Raw genomic sequence first — 17,408 nt, 5'->3', positions numbered from 1 at the left:
CTTGTACTTTTTTCCCTATAATCTTATAGCAATCCTTTGACTCACATTATACTCTATTCCAACTGTACTGATCTAAATATAATCCAGTTACAGTCTATGTGTCATTTGCATTCAGTTATTATTTCTAGTTCCATTCAGTGTCAGTGTCTTTGTCTGATCTGTGGTCTGAAGTCTGTCTATATCTGACTTACAACTAACTTTGAACCCAACACTGGAATAGCTATCTAAAGAGACCAACTCATTCCACACAATGTCCTGCAAAGGCATCAACAAGGACAAGGCAAACAAGTTTAGTCGAGCATAACCACTTGTCTCCAAACATGGAAATTAATAAACTTAAGAGGCCATCATAAGGCTATGAGTGAAGCTAGGCCTTTTGTGTAGATATTTGGTTGCAAGTGTTATGCAAAGAGAAAAGAACACTAAGTATCTAGCTCTACGAAGTTCCTTTATGGACACTGTGTTTTAATGTGCTCGAATTAGCTGTGAAAGGAGGAACTACAAGCACAATTCTGCGATTGGCATGCGAGGAGAAGTCTGTCATTATGCAGTTCAATGAAAAGAAAGGCAACGATCAAAAGGGATTGTTTGCAACATTAAGCACTTCATGGTTGGCATTACATCATGCGTGACGACCTTGCATATTGAGGACTTATTAACGCTGGAAGGAGTTGGAATATGTATCACAGACTGGATATTAACTGCAACACTCACCATCTTGATAGCAGACTGTCAAAGCTAAGAGGTATGTGGAACCCTTTGTTTGTGTGTCTAAAAAGGAAAAACACATTCTTTGATGTAAAGCTTCACAAATTCTAGATAAAGAATTGGAATTCTACGGGTCCTAGTACGACTGCCATAATGGAAGACCTTGAATACATGCACGATACCTTGGAAACTTTTGCAAGAAAACTATAATTCTATGAATACGATGATCTGAAAGGGCATTTGCCAATGATCGTATGCATGCAAAAAAGGTAGTTGATGATGAGCATGAATGTAGTACCTGCACAAAGCTAAACAAGGCAATAGATGCTTCGAAGACCATCTGGATGCTGTCTAGCTGAATCTAAGCTGCCCTCGAAATAGGGGGGCACACTGCTTATAGAAAGGGAGCTGCACCACAACGAGGGGGATGTCCAATTCAGAATGGAACCTAAAGCCATCACACGTGGTAGTGATCTAAGGCTCATGATCGGACGGCCTACAAATTGCACGTCCAAAACCATCATGGTCTCTATAGCCTTCTGCGGGCCAGAAACCTCATTAGGTAGTCCAAGCAAAAACCTTCGTTGTTTGTTTGGGTTCCCAGATTGTTCCCCATGCGAGCCCTTGACACTAAGTAACACCCATCATTAAAGAGAGAGAGAGAGAGAGAGAGAGAGAGAGAGAGAGAGAGAGGGGGGGGGGGGGGGGGGTAAGGGGATCGACGGCCCGAAAGTGGACGCGGGAAGGCCGAGGCGGATTAAACCCAAACGCACGAGAATCGAGGCAAAATGGGGCCTGAGTTTATAAAAAAAATGGGCCCGTTGTCGATCCTATTTGAACCCAGGTCTTTGTTGCCAGATTGAGAGGCATAGGCTAACCATCTCCCGCGCACACATATTGCAACCTTGAGCCATTTTTACAAGTTTTATTATTAAAACACAAGCGCTGCCCGGGTTTAATTTGTGGCCGGGTTTAGTTTTTAAATAATCTGGACGACTGGATCACTCCGGCTTTTGTGCGTGAACTTCTCGACCATGTATTAAACCCGTACGCATGAGAATCGAGGCAAAATGGGCAAAAAAATGGGCCTCGCGTAGACCCGATTTGAAACCATGTCTTCGTTGCCAGATTGAGACGCTTGGGCTAACCATCTCACCCGCGCGCTATGTTATAACTTTGAGCCATTTTTACAAGGTTTTATTATTAAAACACAAGCGTTGCCCGAGTTTAATTTGTGGCCGGGTTTAGTTTTTAAATAATCTGGTCGGTTGCGATCACTACGGCTTTCGTACGTGAACTTCTCTACCATGGATCTCTTCAAAAACACACACACACACACACACCACCAACCCAAACCCCCCCCCCCCCCCCCCACACCTTTTTCCTGGAATGCTCGGTGTTACTTAATCCCGAGGCCTGCGAGCAGCGTTGAACTGCTGGGAGCTCAATTATTGCGAACCAATCTATTTCATGGCCATCAATTCGCCGGGGGGCCATTTCAAAGGGTGTTTCCCTTTGCAACATTGTAATCAGCTTCTCTTTGCGCCTTTTTTTAGCCAACGAATCTACGGCAGCAGAAGACGACAAGCCACTTACCTAGTGCCACGTGGCGACGAATGAGGGCTGCAAAGTCTCCTCTCCTCTCGTCTCTGTCTGTCTGTGTGTGTCACCTGTGCTCTCTCTCTCTCTCTCTCTCTCTGTGTCTATCAACCCCACACACACAAAAAAAAGAGATACTGAACAAGCTTGTTACACTGTGTCTCATTTGATCGCAACCGGCTCCAGTGCCCATGACTCCTGCAGGTTCCCTCGAGAGTGATGACGCCGTGTTGAACGAGTTGATCGCTGTGGTTGGAAAGTATACATTGGATGCTCTGCTTGACACAGAGCAGCGGCGACAGCACAAGGAGTTGTGTGCAGAACGGCTTGCCGCCCAAGACAATGTTGAGGTGCAATATGCGGAGCAGGCGGTGTTGGCGAACTTGGACTGGGGAATGGATGCCTTGGAGGAAGCCATCATGACATCTAATGAAGAGACCAAGAAGGCAAGGCTGGAGCATGCAGAGAAAATGCTGCAAGTGAGTGCTCTCTTGAACACACGCCACACAACAGCTGGCGTGCCCAACTCCTACCTCTCCGCGTGGGCTCACCTCAATCTGGCTTTTGTGTCGAAGCTTCGTGATGATGACTGCAAAGCAGCTGCCCACATCCTGGAGATGTTCCTTGTAGAGCCATTTTATGCTAGAGTTGATTTTGCGCCTTCCCTCTGGGAAAAGCTCTTTCTGTCACATCTCACTTCCATCCTAGGATGGTACTCAGAGCAGAGACATCAGATTATTGCATCCATTTTACCAGACGGTACAGATTATTCATGGTCAAAAGACGAGCTCTCATATAATGTTGCAGAGTATAAGAATTTCCTCTCAATCCTTGGCCCTGAGCAGGCTTTGAAATTGCAGCAACTGGAGCAGGTATATCAGGACTCTCTTGATGAGAATACAAGGCTGTACGCACGGTATTACAAGGAATGGGTGAATCTCGATCCGAGCGTGAGCCCGAAGAGGAACATGCCTCTCATGCCAATTGCAGAGCCACCCATGACTCCAACCCGAGAACTGAGCCACCTGCCACGGGCATTTAAGTTTGGACCGCAGCCACCAACCAGTGCTGGGTTCTCTCATTCTCATAGTGGTTTCTCCACTGTCTACAACACCAGTGATAACCAGGTTACTCTGTATGTTACTTCCAGACCTAATTATAAAATATTACTGTGTCGAGCTTTTTGCATTAAGCAGCAATATCCTATTTGTTCTGTTTTGTAGTCAGGGAAGGCCCGATGCTTATTGTGGCATGACTGGCACTCATAACGTATGGATCCCTATCTGCACACTTCTTTATATCTCTATGCCTCTCTTTTCAAGATTGCATCTACATTCCTAGTTTTCATAACAGAGTTCCTTTGCAGCCAATGTGGGATGTCGATGAGGAGTCTCAAATATCTGAAGGCGGAGCACGCGTCATCACCTATGGCATGGAATTACCGCAAGTGGTGAGGCATTCCCCCTTCACTGACCAGTCTCCGGGAGAGCATTTGTCTCTGCAAAGTTCAGAAGAAAGTAGTCTTAGTGCAAGAGGGCAGTCAGATGGCCGTGGAATTGGGCATCAATCGCCAATTGAATCTCAGATATCTGAGAAAGACAGCCGCAAGACCTCTTCAAGGATTCATGCAGAAAGCCATCATAAAACACGTAGCTCAAATGCGCTATCGACACTCTTCCAAGATCAAGACACTGTCGTGGTTTCTTCTTCACGGTCATCACCAATTATCCAGGGGCGTTCCTGGTCTCCCGACTCCAGATTGAAGGTATGGACAGCTTCGTAGTATGAGTTTAGATGATCCTTTCACCTACAAACTCACACCTGACTGTTGTGATAGTAGACTGTTGAGAATTTGTCTCTCACGACCATAGCTCTGGGATCACATGCCATGGCAAAACAAAAGAAGAAGACAGTTAAGCTTGAGGCAGGCGGAGAATCAGATGGAAATGATGAACGTGTGTTTCAGAAAGAGGCAATTCAAGATGAGGGGCAGCAAAAGACTCGGACTAAAAGGAGATCGAAATCAAGGTCTCTTGCACAAAGGTAGCCTTGAGTATTTGCATGCTTTGTTTTTCCCCTGTTGTTGCTTACAGAGGAGTCAGCTTGTGGGACAAGCACACATATGATAGTCCATCTTTTGCAAAGCCTTGTGTACATGCTTATGGTCGTTTATTGACGAGAATTGGTGGTGCAGCCCGCCAGATTTTGGAACAAATGGTCACGGGCATACTCTTTCCCAATTGACACTTCCTGATATCTCAACCCCTGCAACAAGGCCACCAAAAGATTTTGTTTGTCCCATCACTAGCCAAATTTTCAATGATCCAGTGACGCTTGAAACTGGTCAGACTTATGAAAGAAAGGCAATCCAAGAATGGCTGGATAGAGGCAACACAACTTGCCCAATTACACGCCAGACTTTGCAGAGCTTATCTCTTCCCAAGACAAACTATGTCTTGAAGAGGGTCATTGCAAGCTGGAAAGAGCAGCATCCTGACTTGGCATTGGAATATGGATCATCGGAAAACTCACCTTGTGTTCCTCGGACTCAACAAAATTATCTGCTTCTAACTGGTGGACCTTATGATCAAAGCGTGTTAGAAGCAAGTGGCTCCCCAAACGGCTCCTTCTCACCTAGCAGCATCACAAGCAGCACAAAGAGTAGGCAAAGTCAGAGAACCAATGGTCATGGATCTGCTCGCAATTCTTCTACAAGGACTGAAATCAGTCAAAGTGCCCAAGAGACTTTGATTGACGAGCTTAAACCTGCGGTGGTCTGTATTTGCTCCTCTGACGAGCTGCAGGAGTGTGAAGCAGCTGTCTTCAAAATTGCACGAGTCTGGAGGGAATCCAAAGGTGCTCAAGCCGTCCAGGTGCATTTGGCTCAAGCTGAAATGCTTAAGAGCCTTATGGAGGTGCTTTCCATCTCCAACAATGCAGAAGTTCTTGAAGCAGCCATTTACATTTTGTCAGAGCTTATACAGAGAGACGAGTCTGTGGCTCGGTTAGTTGCAGTAGAGGATCCCAGCTACGAATTTGTTATTGGGCTCCTGAAGAGGAAGATACCTAGCTCTGCAGTTTTGTTGTATCAACTGGAACCGCTGTTATCGCAATCTGCGGGCTCTGACCTCCTTCCTTTATTGATGGACGTCTTGCATAAGTGTGAACATGAGAGTGTGCGATGCAAAAACCAGTATCAGATGTTCTTGGGACCTAAGGAAGCTGCTTCTCTGATGATAGATAAAATGTTGACATCTGCGGAACACAGCTCAAAGTCTGCACTCGCTCATGGCATCATATCTATGGATGGTCTTTCTCCACTTGTGGATAGTCTGGAAGCAGCTAGCATGAAGGAAAGGATCAGTGCGGTCTCCATTCTGCTATGTTGTATGCAGGCCGATGGGAAGTCTCGGAGCTATATTGCCCATAGTGCTCAGCTAACTCCAGTTTTGGAATTGCTGCACTGTGATAATGAAAGAGGAAGACATGTTACTATCCTGTTCTTAACAGAATTAGTACGGCTAAGCAGGTTAGCAAGTTCCTGATGTTTTGATGTATTTTGATGCTTCAACATGAATTTCACTCTTGATACGATTGTCTTTTGTAAGGTCAATCAACAACCAGCTTCTTCAGGTAATAAAGGATGAAGGATCTCTCAGCACAATGCATGTCCTGCTTGTACGTCTTCAGAAGGCCCCTTCCGAGCAACGTCCCTTCATTGCTGGCTTCCTTCTTCAACTTGACCTATTGGTATTTTATCCTTATCCTGCTTTGGTGTCAGCATTAACTGCCCCTTAGCTGGTTTTTAGATGATACTTGTCTCTTTTCTGATATGCTCATCCGCTTGGTACTTCAGATAAAGCCCAAAAAGGGCAGTATGTACCGGGAAGAGGCGATTGAGGCACTCATAGAAGCGCTTTGTAACAAGGATATGCTCAGTTCACAAGTTGCAGCAGCTGAAACGCTCGTTTGCTTAGGTAGCAGGTTCTCTTCTTCTGGAAGATCTCTTTTGGAGCTCTCCCTGCTGAAGTCGGCCGGGCTTGAGCAAGGGCTCAAAGCCGTGTTGAAGGAGGAACAATCACTACAAAAACCAGCTGTGCCAGACGGCATCCTGCAGGAAAATAGAGTAGGGACTGGAATCTTGCCTATTTCTGAAGCTGAATCTGTGAAAATCAGGAACTGGATGCAAGCTTGTTGCATATGTTCTCACAAATATTTTAACGGTGATTGAAAATTGTTGCAGGTAGAGGAGGAGAAGGCTTGCATGGAATGGGAGAGACGTGTCGCAGGAGCTCTTGTTAATTTTGAAAATGGCTTGATATTTGAAGGTCTTTATAAAGGGATGAAGAGCCAACCTGTGGCATTATCAAAACCATGTAACATAGCTTCAACTTGGCTTGTGCACATGTTGCCCTTATTGCCCGATACTGGTGTCCAAGATAAAGCATGCAAGATTTTGATGCCAGAGTATATTCGCATCCTCAAATTGTCTAAAGTTACTGAGGAGAAGGCTTTAGCAGTCCTTGCTTTGCACAGTTTTGTTGATGACTCAGGTAAATGCCATTCCGCAGCAAGGACAGAATTTATTTCCCTATTTGATACATCAAGGACAGACTTTATTTCCCTATCCCCTAATCTTCATGGAATGTTAATCTCTTGATTAATTGGGAACTAGGCCTAGCTAGTGAGTGCATTTCTTATAATCCCAGTTGCCAATAAAAACCCCTTGATTAATCTGTAATTGATCTCATTTAAATCAATTTAAAATGCTCAACTGGTTGCTTGATTAATTGTATTAAGCAGGGGGTGATTTGCATCTTTTTTGTTGTATATGGGGTTGCATTTTTCCTATTTTGCATCACAAGTTAGTTTTTTAATCACCATTAGCTTGCATTAATCATATCATCTCAAAGCCTCTGCAAACACCTCTCATATGGGCCTAGAACTCTGCAATTTGAGCTTCATTAGCCCGGAATGATTGGTTGGGCTGGACTGATGGATGTAGGACTGCAAGAACTTGTACAGCGTGCAAATGACATAAGTGGACCTTTGAGGCAGCTCAGAAGCTCATCAAAAATGGCAAGCACAATACTGAAGAAACTAATTAGCAGTCCTCTTGTAAATGTGGTGGGTCCTACATAACATTTTATCATTGCATTATATTGTTAATTAAAGCTCGTGTTTACTTCTTGCTGTGTGTGCCGTGTTGCAGCCTGAACTTTGGGCCCATGAGGAAATAGCTCCTCCCATTGATGCAGGGGTGAATGGAGAGGTCAGGTGTCTTGCTCAGATTGCAGGAAGGCTTTTTAGTGGGCATTCAGATGGAAGTATGAAGGTTTATAAATACAGTAGATAACCTATTTTCTAGACAACACGAGATTTTAAAGCCATAATTTTGATGAGAATTTTTTGTATGTTCAGGTTTGGGATTGTAGGAAGAAGAACCTTATTTTGATTCAAGACCTTAAAGAGCATCAGAAATCTGTAACATGTTTATTTGTTGCTCACACGGGTGACAAGCTGTACAGCGGCTCACTCGACAAGACTGTGAAGGTATGCTCAGATTTGGTGCCCTCTGAAACAATGTACTGGTTTTTATTATCTAGGCATTGCTTTTATCATGGCAGTTGCAAACTTGCAAGTTTCCCGTGTGCCACGAACAATGGCCCTAACGCTTTTGGCAAAAAAAAAAAAAAACTGGTTTATTGTCCTGAACACAAGTTTTAAGCCTAAAGTTCACAACCTACTAACTTCAATTGATAATTTTGAGAAACAGATTTTTTCTGGCAAGTTATGTACAGGATTCAAAGGCATAGATTAAACACCTCATGGGCGATCTATGGGCTTGTAAGGAATAGAATGCATTTATGAAGGGAACCACTTTATTTTCATTGAGGTTTCTGAGAGTATCAAGAAATACTGGATGCATTCACTGCTGATCATAAGGAATGTAGAGGGAGGCTTGTGAGCCTCAAAGATGGTGAGGTGTTGCCAATGCACTGAACTAAAGGAAACTGCCAATGCCATGTGCTGCAAAGCATATTTACATGGAATGTGTAACTGGAATGGATTATGGGAAGGAGATGGGTACATGGCCCAGGTCAAAGGCATCAAACGGGGGGCACATTGTTACTCAATATGGAGAAGTATACCTTAAAACATTCTAATTTAATACCAGAAGATTCTTGACAAGTGAGAGAGTAATAAATGCACATGTACACACATGTGCATTCAGTGTACATGTTCAGAAGGAAGTTGAAAGAAAGAAAAACTAAGAGCAGAGGGTCAACGAGTTTGCATTGAGTCTTGACAAATAAGAGGCTACAAAGTAAGTGATACAATTTAGACTCTAGAGACTAGCAAGAAATCCATACAATAAGGTGCCGCAATCTAAAGAAGTGGTCATTCTTTCAATTTATCTTACATGAGGCACTATCCTCCTAATATATGGTGGTATCCTTTACATGATTTGCAAACGTGGAGACATGGTTTTGCTTTGACATGAGAAGATGATGGATTTCCATTGTGGAGAGAAAGGCCATTATTGACGGAAGTATCCAAAGAGGGTTGGAGTGTCTTCTTCCTCATATATGCCTCTGTCAATTTTCAACTTCTTAACCTACACATCCACCTCTCTTTGCATGTCATTTGGAGTGGATGATAAAACATAACTAATACATCTCATATTCCACAAATACAATTTCCTAAATTTGGTTCCTTTTTAGGAAAGTTTTTTGTTCTTGTGGAGAAGATAGAGAGAGATCAAGCGGTGAAGGATTCTTAGGGAGAGAGATAGAAAGAAGGAAAGGAAGAATGTATTTAATGTCTGCAAAAGGCCAATGTGACCTATGAGGCCGATGATATACAGAATACAGTAAATCTCTCTTCTAAGACAAATGGTTAACAGCCTCAAGCTAAATGCTATTAAACTACCTTTCTATAGCACACCTGAAATCCGAATATAAAGATTTCATTGAAATTGCAAACCATCTCTTCTAGTCAGGTAATTCTTATGATAGAAACTGATTGGAAACTCGGTGTACTTCGGACATTCATCCGTTGTTCCAAATAGACCTTGTGTCTAGAAGACATCTTCATCTACATATTCTATATCCTCTTATAAGAGGATTGTCTTGAAGCATCATATTTTTATATATAGCAAATAAAAGGACAACTATAGCACTTATGCAAAGATCACACTGTAGAGGGAGTTCCACTTCTAGAAGCATTTGCCTCAAAACCTTGGTGCCCCTTTCGATATTTCTTTTATATTGACAAATAGTACAACTATCAGGAGTAGCACTCTCGAGTTCTGCAACTGCCTGAAGTGGGAGTGACTCCGTCAAGGCATTCTTTTATAGGCTCTTGCTTTTCACGATTAAAAGCCAACTCTCTTTTAATATTTTAAAAGCTCTTCAAAAAGTCAACTGCTAAAAGTTGCTCACCGAAAAGCTCTATGGTCAGCTGTCATATCTGCCACATCAACAATTGGAATTTATGCCGCTTTTTACAAGATCCATGTAAGTAGTTCTGTGTAAGCGCCTCTTAAAGGAAAAGTAATCACCCGCGATTTTACTTGAAAAAAGTCAATCCTATTCTTGAGTAGACACTGCCTCCATACATACATGCCAATGACCACAACACATTCTTTGGCATGAATTACACCATACAGTTCCACAATCAAATTTGTTGGAAATAGAGTTGCAGGGAAGCACACATAGCTTGGAGAAGATGAAGAAGCTCAAGGCACGCAACAGAGAGTATGTATTGCTTAGGGCACAATGAAAGATAAGATAGCCCTAGAGTGATGGGCGCATATACAATGCACGGGGAAAAAAACCTCCCAGTAAGGGAAAAAATTCCCCGGCGGTCCTAAGTGTGTTCACACACATCACTACCACTTATGTATGGTAACAATCCCCTTGGGAGTGATGGGGTGAACGAATGCTGGCACATGGAGTATAGGGAAGTGCCATGCCTTGAGGACATGATCAGTTCACAATGTCACGATTGTGACTATGTTATAGTATTACATCTACCCCTAGTTGCAGATACGCAAAGTACCATGCCAAGGAGAGCCCTTACGCTTGGATGGTCACGACCCTTCGCTCAAGAGACTGCGAGAGTGAGCAGCATTTTCGGCGCGCCCAAAAATGGCTAAAAATGTGTGCACCCAGCCAAGCTCAGAAAATGACCGGCCGGACACGTGTTAAGAGTGTCCGCCCATGCAATCTACATGATTTGCGATGGGTGGCCAACCCGGGACAATCACTAGCCGTACAAAATGGCGAAGCATCATTTGCAGAGCACTTGTGCTCTGACCTAGTAGACAGCAGTTCACTCTTTTGACCATAACTTGCTCATCCGAACTCCGATTTAGGTGATCTATAGCCTCAATCGAAGAGCACGAACCCCTCTATGCATTGATGTAAAGACACAATTTTTCTGTGTAATGGAAGGCTTTGCTATAACAGCATCTCAGAACTGAAAAAACTGTCAAAACTTTGCGTTTTTGTTGCCGACTTGAAGGCAATGTCAGACAAAACTCGCAAGGGTGGAAAAGCCACACTCGCCATGGAGAATGATGCAAAATCTCCAAGGAATTTGGATGCTAATCCAACCACATCGTCTACAACAACGGAAGCAATGATCATGGCTTACTTGATCTTGTTACAAGAAACCGTCAACAAGCAAGGTGAAGAGTTGCGCGCACTTGCAATGGAAAATGGTACTTTAAGAGTTCTCGTTGTGGAGAATGAGCACCTCAAGAAGGTTCTTGAAATGCAAACAACGCGCTTGATGCATCTTGAGAATGAAGTTCAAGAATGTAAACGCTCTCTTGTGGACATGAATGTAGTGAAAGAGCGCTTGAGCAAAGTTGAGAGTGATTATGTATTGAAAGAGGAAACGATAGATACAATACGACATGATGTATGTGAGATGAGAAATGCATCCAAATCATGGGCTGATATATGTAAGGATAATGTGGTTTCTACATCTCCTATCACGCAAGCCGTTGTCCAAGCAAAGAATGTAGAGAATGTGGACACTCAAGAATTGCAAGAACGACAAAAACGCTCAAAGAACATCGTCATTCGTGGAATCAAGGAGGAAAGCATGGAAACACCCCAATCTCTTGCGGTTGCTATTGAAGAGTTTTTTGCTACACACTTTGGCATGTCAGGAATCATGGCTTATGGTGCACATCGAGTTGGAAAACAAGGAGTCCCTCGCTCGGGAGAAAGACCTATTGTATGTACCATGGCTGATGAGGTAAAGAGAAAGATCATCCTTGACAATGGTTGGATCTACCTCAAAGGAACGGGTTGTAATGTATATGAGGATCGCACTCTTATGCAACAAAATGTACGTCGCAAAGCATACGAGGAAAGAAGCAAGAAGGTTAAGGTGTCATCTCAAGAAGAAAAGGCACTTGAGGAGGATGCAAGTCCACCCAACAAATAGGGACACATGATCTATGAGACCAACTCACGCTTGCGAATAAGCTTTTGGAATTGTAACGGGTATCCATGGAATGCGGGAATTGGCATTGATGAGCTTACCAATGACTCCGATGTGATACTTCTTGTCGAAACATGGGAGCATGATGCGCAACGAATTCTTGGATTTGACAAATACGATGTACATTCTTTGATGTGGGCCAAAAATGCAAAGCAACGAAGAGGCCAAGGAGGCATAGCATGTATGACCAAAAAGGGTTTGAAAGATGTTTCCATTGTCAAAGAAGATAAGTATAAACGCTACTTATGGCTGAAAATCAGCCCACCAAATGGTCAAGTCATGTTTGTGGCCGGCTGCTACATTCCTCACTATGACTCCAACTTTTATGCTCGCTTGAATATGGATAGAGATCAGCCCTTTGTTGAACTAGAGGAAGACATTGCTTATTACAAGGATCAAGGTGAAGTCATTGTTTTTGGAGACATGAATGCTCGCACAAATATGTTACAACACGACACACAACAAGTCGACATGCCGCATGTATCAAGAAGAGTGGATGACTCATACATGTATAATCAAAGTTCTAATGATGCAAAAGAAGTGGATCACTATGGAAAGTCACTTCTACATATGTGCAATAGTATCGGAATGCTCATTGCAAATGGTGTATCTCTATGGCAAGGCACCAATGACTTTACATGTAGAAAGCACAATGGTGCTAGCGTGATTGACTATATGTTGTTCTCAGAAGCCACTCTAGAATGCATACAAAGCTTTACACTTGGTGAATGGAATCCGGAATCGGATCATAGGATGTTATGTATTGACCTCAAGTGTGGTAAACGGCCCGAGCATGTAGCCTCCAATCATGATGTGAATCATTTGTACCTACGTCTAGACTTCAAACGAGCACTTATATATGCTGATATGGTGGACCAAATGTTAAGCATGATAGAGCATCAAGGAAGCCCAACATTAGAATGCAAGTGGAAAGTTTTCAAAGAAGTAATTTTCTCTTGTGCGAAGGAATGCTTTTCGGCGAAACACATGTCTTGCAAAAGGTCTAAGAAGGGTAGCACCAAGAAGAAATGGTTTGACATGGAATGTAGTCAAGCCCGAAAACACTTGCTAAGATTGGATGCAATCAAAGACAAGGAAGTTTACTTGGAATGTTCACACACATACAAAGCACTTGTTCAAAAGAAGAGGAGAAGGTGGGAAGTCGAAAAACAACTTCTTTTAGCACAAGAGAAAGCACATGCATGTGGCAAGTTTTGGCAAAATCTAAAAGGCAAGCGCGTTGAGAGCTTTGGTGACTTGACTCTTGAGGATATGTATATGCATTGTAAGAACCTCTATGAGCAACCCAATGTTGATAAGATGGAGAGTTGTAGCTCCCTTCCATTTATGTCTCCCTTCTTTACCATTGAAGATGTATGCCGTGCGCTTGAGAAACTTGCTACTCGCAAGGCAAGTGACCTTCAAGGTGTCAAGGCTGAAATGATTAAATGGACAAGCAAGAAAACACGATATTGGATATGCGATATGTTTAACCTTGCACTTCAGTATGGCATGCCTCATGATTGGAGTGCAAATTGGATCAAACCTTTGCACAAAGGAGGAGATGTAAACAATGTGAACAACTATCGCACTATAATGGTTGGTTCTTTGATGGCAAAGTTATTTGGATGTATCATGGAGATGAAGATAAGTGAATGGGCTGAAAAGAATGGCAAACGTGCGCTTGGCCAAGCAGGTTTTCGAAAGCATCATAGCACTATTGATCACCTTGTCACTCTTCGAGTTCTTATGGAAGCGTCTCGATTGAAAGGAAAAAAGTTGTATTGTTGCTTTGTGGATTTCAAGAAAGCTTTTGACATGGTACCGCGAGGAAATATTTGGAGACGTATGCAAAGCCTTCAAGTGCCGAGAGAATTTATGCATGCAGTCTTTCGCATCTACCAAAAAGTGATATGTCGATTACGTATGGGAGATGGAATTTCAGAATTTTTTGCAAGCACTATTGGTGTCAAACAAGGATGCCCACTTTCCCCAACCCTCTTTGGGCTACTCATTGATGAATTGGAATACATGGTTCTTGATTTTATGCAGCAAGAAGGCATAGAAGAGGTTAAGATTGGAAATGCGGTGATCATGCTTTTGCTTTATGCCGATGATGTAGTGCTCTTGGCACATACCTTAGAAGATGCACAAAAGCTTATGAGTGTCTTGGAACGCTTTTGCCTACATAGCGGGCTGATCGTGAATGGATCCAAAACCAAGGTTATGCTTGTAAAGACCCTCAATGACGAAAATCCATGCATTGTATACAACAATGAGAAACTTGAAGTGGTAGATCACTTCAAGTACCTTGGCCTTGAGGTTCCATCCAATCATAAATGGAAGGATTGTGCAATGCGTCGCTTGGAAGCCGGAAAGAGGGCTTATTATGCATTTGAGAACATGTGCAATGCAGGAGAGATCAAGTGTTGGGCTCTCAAAAAGTACCTCTTTGACACATTGGTGACACCGGTGCTTCTTTATGGAGTGGAGGTGTGGGGTGGAAGCATCGGGAAGTCTACTTGGAAAGAGTTTGAGAATGTCCAAAAGCGTTTTCTCACCAACTTTCTCCAAGTCAAGACACAAACACCCTACATGCTCTTACTTCTTGAGTCCGGATCGCTTCCCATTGAGGTCTTGGGCATGGAAAGGGTTGTGGAGTACATGCGTAAGACACAACGTAGCCCTTTGCATCGACTTCCTAGAATCGCATATGAAGCAAGTCAAAAGGTTCAAAAGACATGCAAGAGCAAAATACTAAGTTCGGGGTGGATGCTTGATATCAAGAAATGGTTTGGAAGATGGGATGCATGTCACTTGGTCAAGGATGCGTCGATCGACTCCCAAGTTAATGAGGCCTTCTTACAACGCCAATGTATCATGGCTTGGGAGAAATCTGGAGGTTCTCGCTTCAGCCATTACACCACACACGTTGCCCCAAACTACAAATCTCTCTTCTTCTCGGAACGAGGTAACCGAACCCATTCCTACATCCTTGAGCCCATCCCGTTGAGTGCGATCCGCACCATTGCCTCCATTCGTCTTAGCTCCCATTCTCTACGCTGCGAGACAGGACGTTGGGGCACTGGCGAGGAGTGTCATCGACTTTGCACCTTATGCCCTCGTCAAGTGCGAGAGAGTGAGTACCACACACTACTTGAGTGCTCAGCTTTTGACCACATTAGGTCCTCTTTTCCCCATATATTCAGCCATGAGCTCTCCCTACATACCTTCCTCTCCCAACCACGATGTGGACTCTCTATTGCGACGCTCATTTCAGCCATTTTTGAGCATCGAGAGTCACTTATGAACTCCACTCACACCACGTGACATGTTCATTTGGTCCCATAGGTCATATTTGACCTCCCAGGACGATAATAGAACTATCTCTCTCTCTCTCTCTCTCTCTCTCTCTCTCTCTCTCTCTCTCTCTCTCTCTCTCCAGCGTTTTCGACGCCCGTGGCTCACACTCTTTCCGCTGCTCACTCTCACAGAAATGAAATGTTATATTAACGTCTTCAAAAGGCCAAAATGACCTATGAGACCATCAGATACAAAGTGGTGAATCTAATACAATGTCTGAAGTACAAGTACAAAAAGTACTGAAAGTAAAAATGAAAACTGAAATGAAGTGTGAAATGTGAAATGTGAAAATGTAGAATAGGCCCTCAATGACAATCTGGGTGTCGTGCTAGAATGCCTCTGATCCTCTGCTGGAGTCTCCGTCGATGTAGTGCGCTCCTGTGTCTCGGTCGTGGTCGTCTCGATCTCCCGAGCTCAATCGCCCTGTCAATGAGGGTGTCTCTGGTATGAATGCGGGTACAACCCTGTGCTGGTGGTTGGTCTCTTGGCTCCCTCGATCCAAAGAAATCTGTGATCTGTCTCTGCGACTGTCGTACTCCATGTCTCCCCAACAGACTGTCTCTATGTCGGTGTAGCTCAAGTAGATATAAGCCAAGGCATCTCTGGTCCTGATACCTCATGACTCTATCTAGGGGTCCAAAACCCTCCCTGAATAAGCAATGGAAGCGCCCTCGTATCTCATAATACACAGTGCAGTGGCATATGTAGTGTAGCTCTGTCTCTGGCTCTCTGCCTCATAGTTGACATATCCTAGACTCTGGTGGTATCCCTCTGAATCTACCCGTCTCAATCTCCAACTGGTGTGAGGATGTGCGAATCTGACCAATAGCACATCGCAGACCATGAGATAAATGAGTGTCCATGTAGTTCGGACGAGTCATAAACCCATCCCCTGAAAGTTGGAGAAGGTGCTCTTTGTAGAAAGCCATCTTCGTGCCCAACTCCTGTATCGGCTCTACCCATGTCCTCGTGGTGTCCAACTATATAAGATCCTGACGAATGAGTCTAGTGATCTCCGTCCGTGTGACTGGCAAGGAGGGTGCATCCAGGGAATACTGAAAGGGAGGCAATCTATCCATGCTGAGACCATGCCTCTGAAACCATGAGGTCATCTGCGCATACCAACATGATGCATCTCCTTGCATCGCTAACTGTCTAGAAGACTCAAGAGCCAATCTAGTATATCTGCCTCTATGTGTATCCCATAGACTGTGCATAAAGGACACTGATCTAGTAAGAGCCTCAATCTCAATAGGAGGGGTGGCTACCTCCGCTCGATCGCATGTGGTACGGAGGCCTTGGCTCTAATCATCCAGGATATCATAAATACCAAGGGTCTCTCCATGTTCCTCCAACTGTCATGATTCACAGATGGTCCCCAAACTTGGACCCCATAAAGCATAGCTGAAGCAACCAAAGTATCAAAGAGCCATAGTTTTGTTCGTGGTTCTTGAAACTGAACCTGCGAACACATCCTCTCTAGCCCTCCTAATGCCACATAGGCTCTGGATAGTCTAGTCTCTGCTGCTCTCCTGAGGGTAAACCTCGGTCCTGTGAATACCACCCCCAGATATGTATATTCATCTGTGTACTCCACAGTGTCCTGGTCATATACGAGTGTAGGTGCCGATCTCTTGACCCACTATGGTGTGGTGTTAAACACCATAACCTTGGTTTTACCAAGGTTCACAGACAGTCCACTATCCTCTGCAAAGTTGTGCAATGCATCCAAATGTCTTTGCATGCCCTCTGGTGACTCTGACATTAACACAATATCATCAACATATAATAATAAAGGGATCCATGTCCCTGCCAGCTGAGCGCCTCTGTCACCCTCTCTGTCAATGTAGTCAGAGACCTCATCTACATACATACCAAAAAGTGTAGGGGACAAAGGACACCCCTGTTTCACTCCAATAGTGGAATGAACAATGTCAGAAATCCCCTCAGGAGTGCGTACCTGGCCAATCACTGAGCCGTATAAATCCATGATCCCCCATATGATCTCTGTGGGTACTCCCAACTTCAGTAGGCTGTGCATCAATCTGGCCCTCGGCACTGTGTCAAATGCCTTGCGGAAGTCCACAAAGCAACAATACATCCGTCTCCCATGTGCCCGACCCTCCTCAATAATGGCTCTGAGTGTAAGAATATGGTCCAAAGTGGAGAAACCCCTCCTGAATCCAGCCTGCCCTGCTGCTCATATGCCCTCATTT

At 43.9% G+C, this 17,408-nt stretch overlaps 1 protein-coding gene across 5 annotated transcripts in view; it reads left to right on the top strand.

Moving 5' to 3' along the window:
* Positions 1–2,368: 2,368 nt before the first annotated feature.
* Positions 2,369–17,408, top strand: part of LOC147441724 (putative E3 ubiquitin-protein ligase LIN-1) — a 56,656-nt gene continuing 41,616 nt past the window's right edge. For 2 of the 5 annotated variants that reach the window (XR_015184336.1, XR_015184335.1), the window contains exons 1-11: positions 2,369–3,442; positions 3,531–3,576; positions 3,674–4,072; positions 4,148–4,350; positions 4,502–5,836; positions 5,916–6,057; positions 6,164–6,433; positions 6,551–6,860; positions 7,313–7,434; positions 7,520–7,634; positions 7,729–7,860. Coding sequence is in view for 2 of the 5 variants with exons in the window: in XM_086483264.1 (XP_086339390.1) it covers positions 2,499–3,442; positions 3,531–3,576; positions 3,674–4,072; positions 4,148–4,350; positions 4,502–5,836; positions 5,916–6,057; positions 6,164–6,433; positions 6,551–6,860; positions 7,313–7,434; positions 7,520–7,642; positions 7,729–7,860 (4,026 nt within the window). In the remaining 3 variants the exon portion in view is untranslated. Of the gene's footprint in view, positions 3,443–3,530; positions 3,577–3,673; positions 4,073–4,147; positions 4,351–4,501; positions 5,837–5,915; positions 6,058–6,163; positions 6,434–6,550; positions 6,861–7,312; positions 7,435–7,519; positions 7,643–7,728; positions 7,861–17,408 lie in introns of all 5 variants that reach the window. The other 3 variants (XR_015184334.1, XM_086483263.1, XM_086483264.1) reach the window with 2 other exon arrangements.

This window comes from Adiantum capillus-veneris, chromosome 15 (genome assembly GCF_014529385.1).
Source record: "Adiantum capillus-veneris isolate H3 chromosome 15, ASM1452938v2, whole genome shotgun sequence".
NCBI lineage: Eukaryota > Viridiplantae > Streptophyta > Polypodiopsida > Polypodiales > Pteridaceae > Adiantum > Adiantum capillus-veneris.
This window is presented reverse-complemented; position numbering and strand designations above follow the sequence as displayed.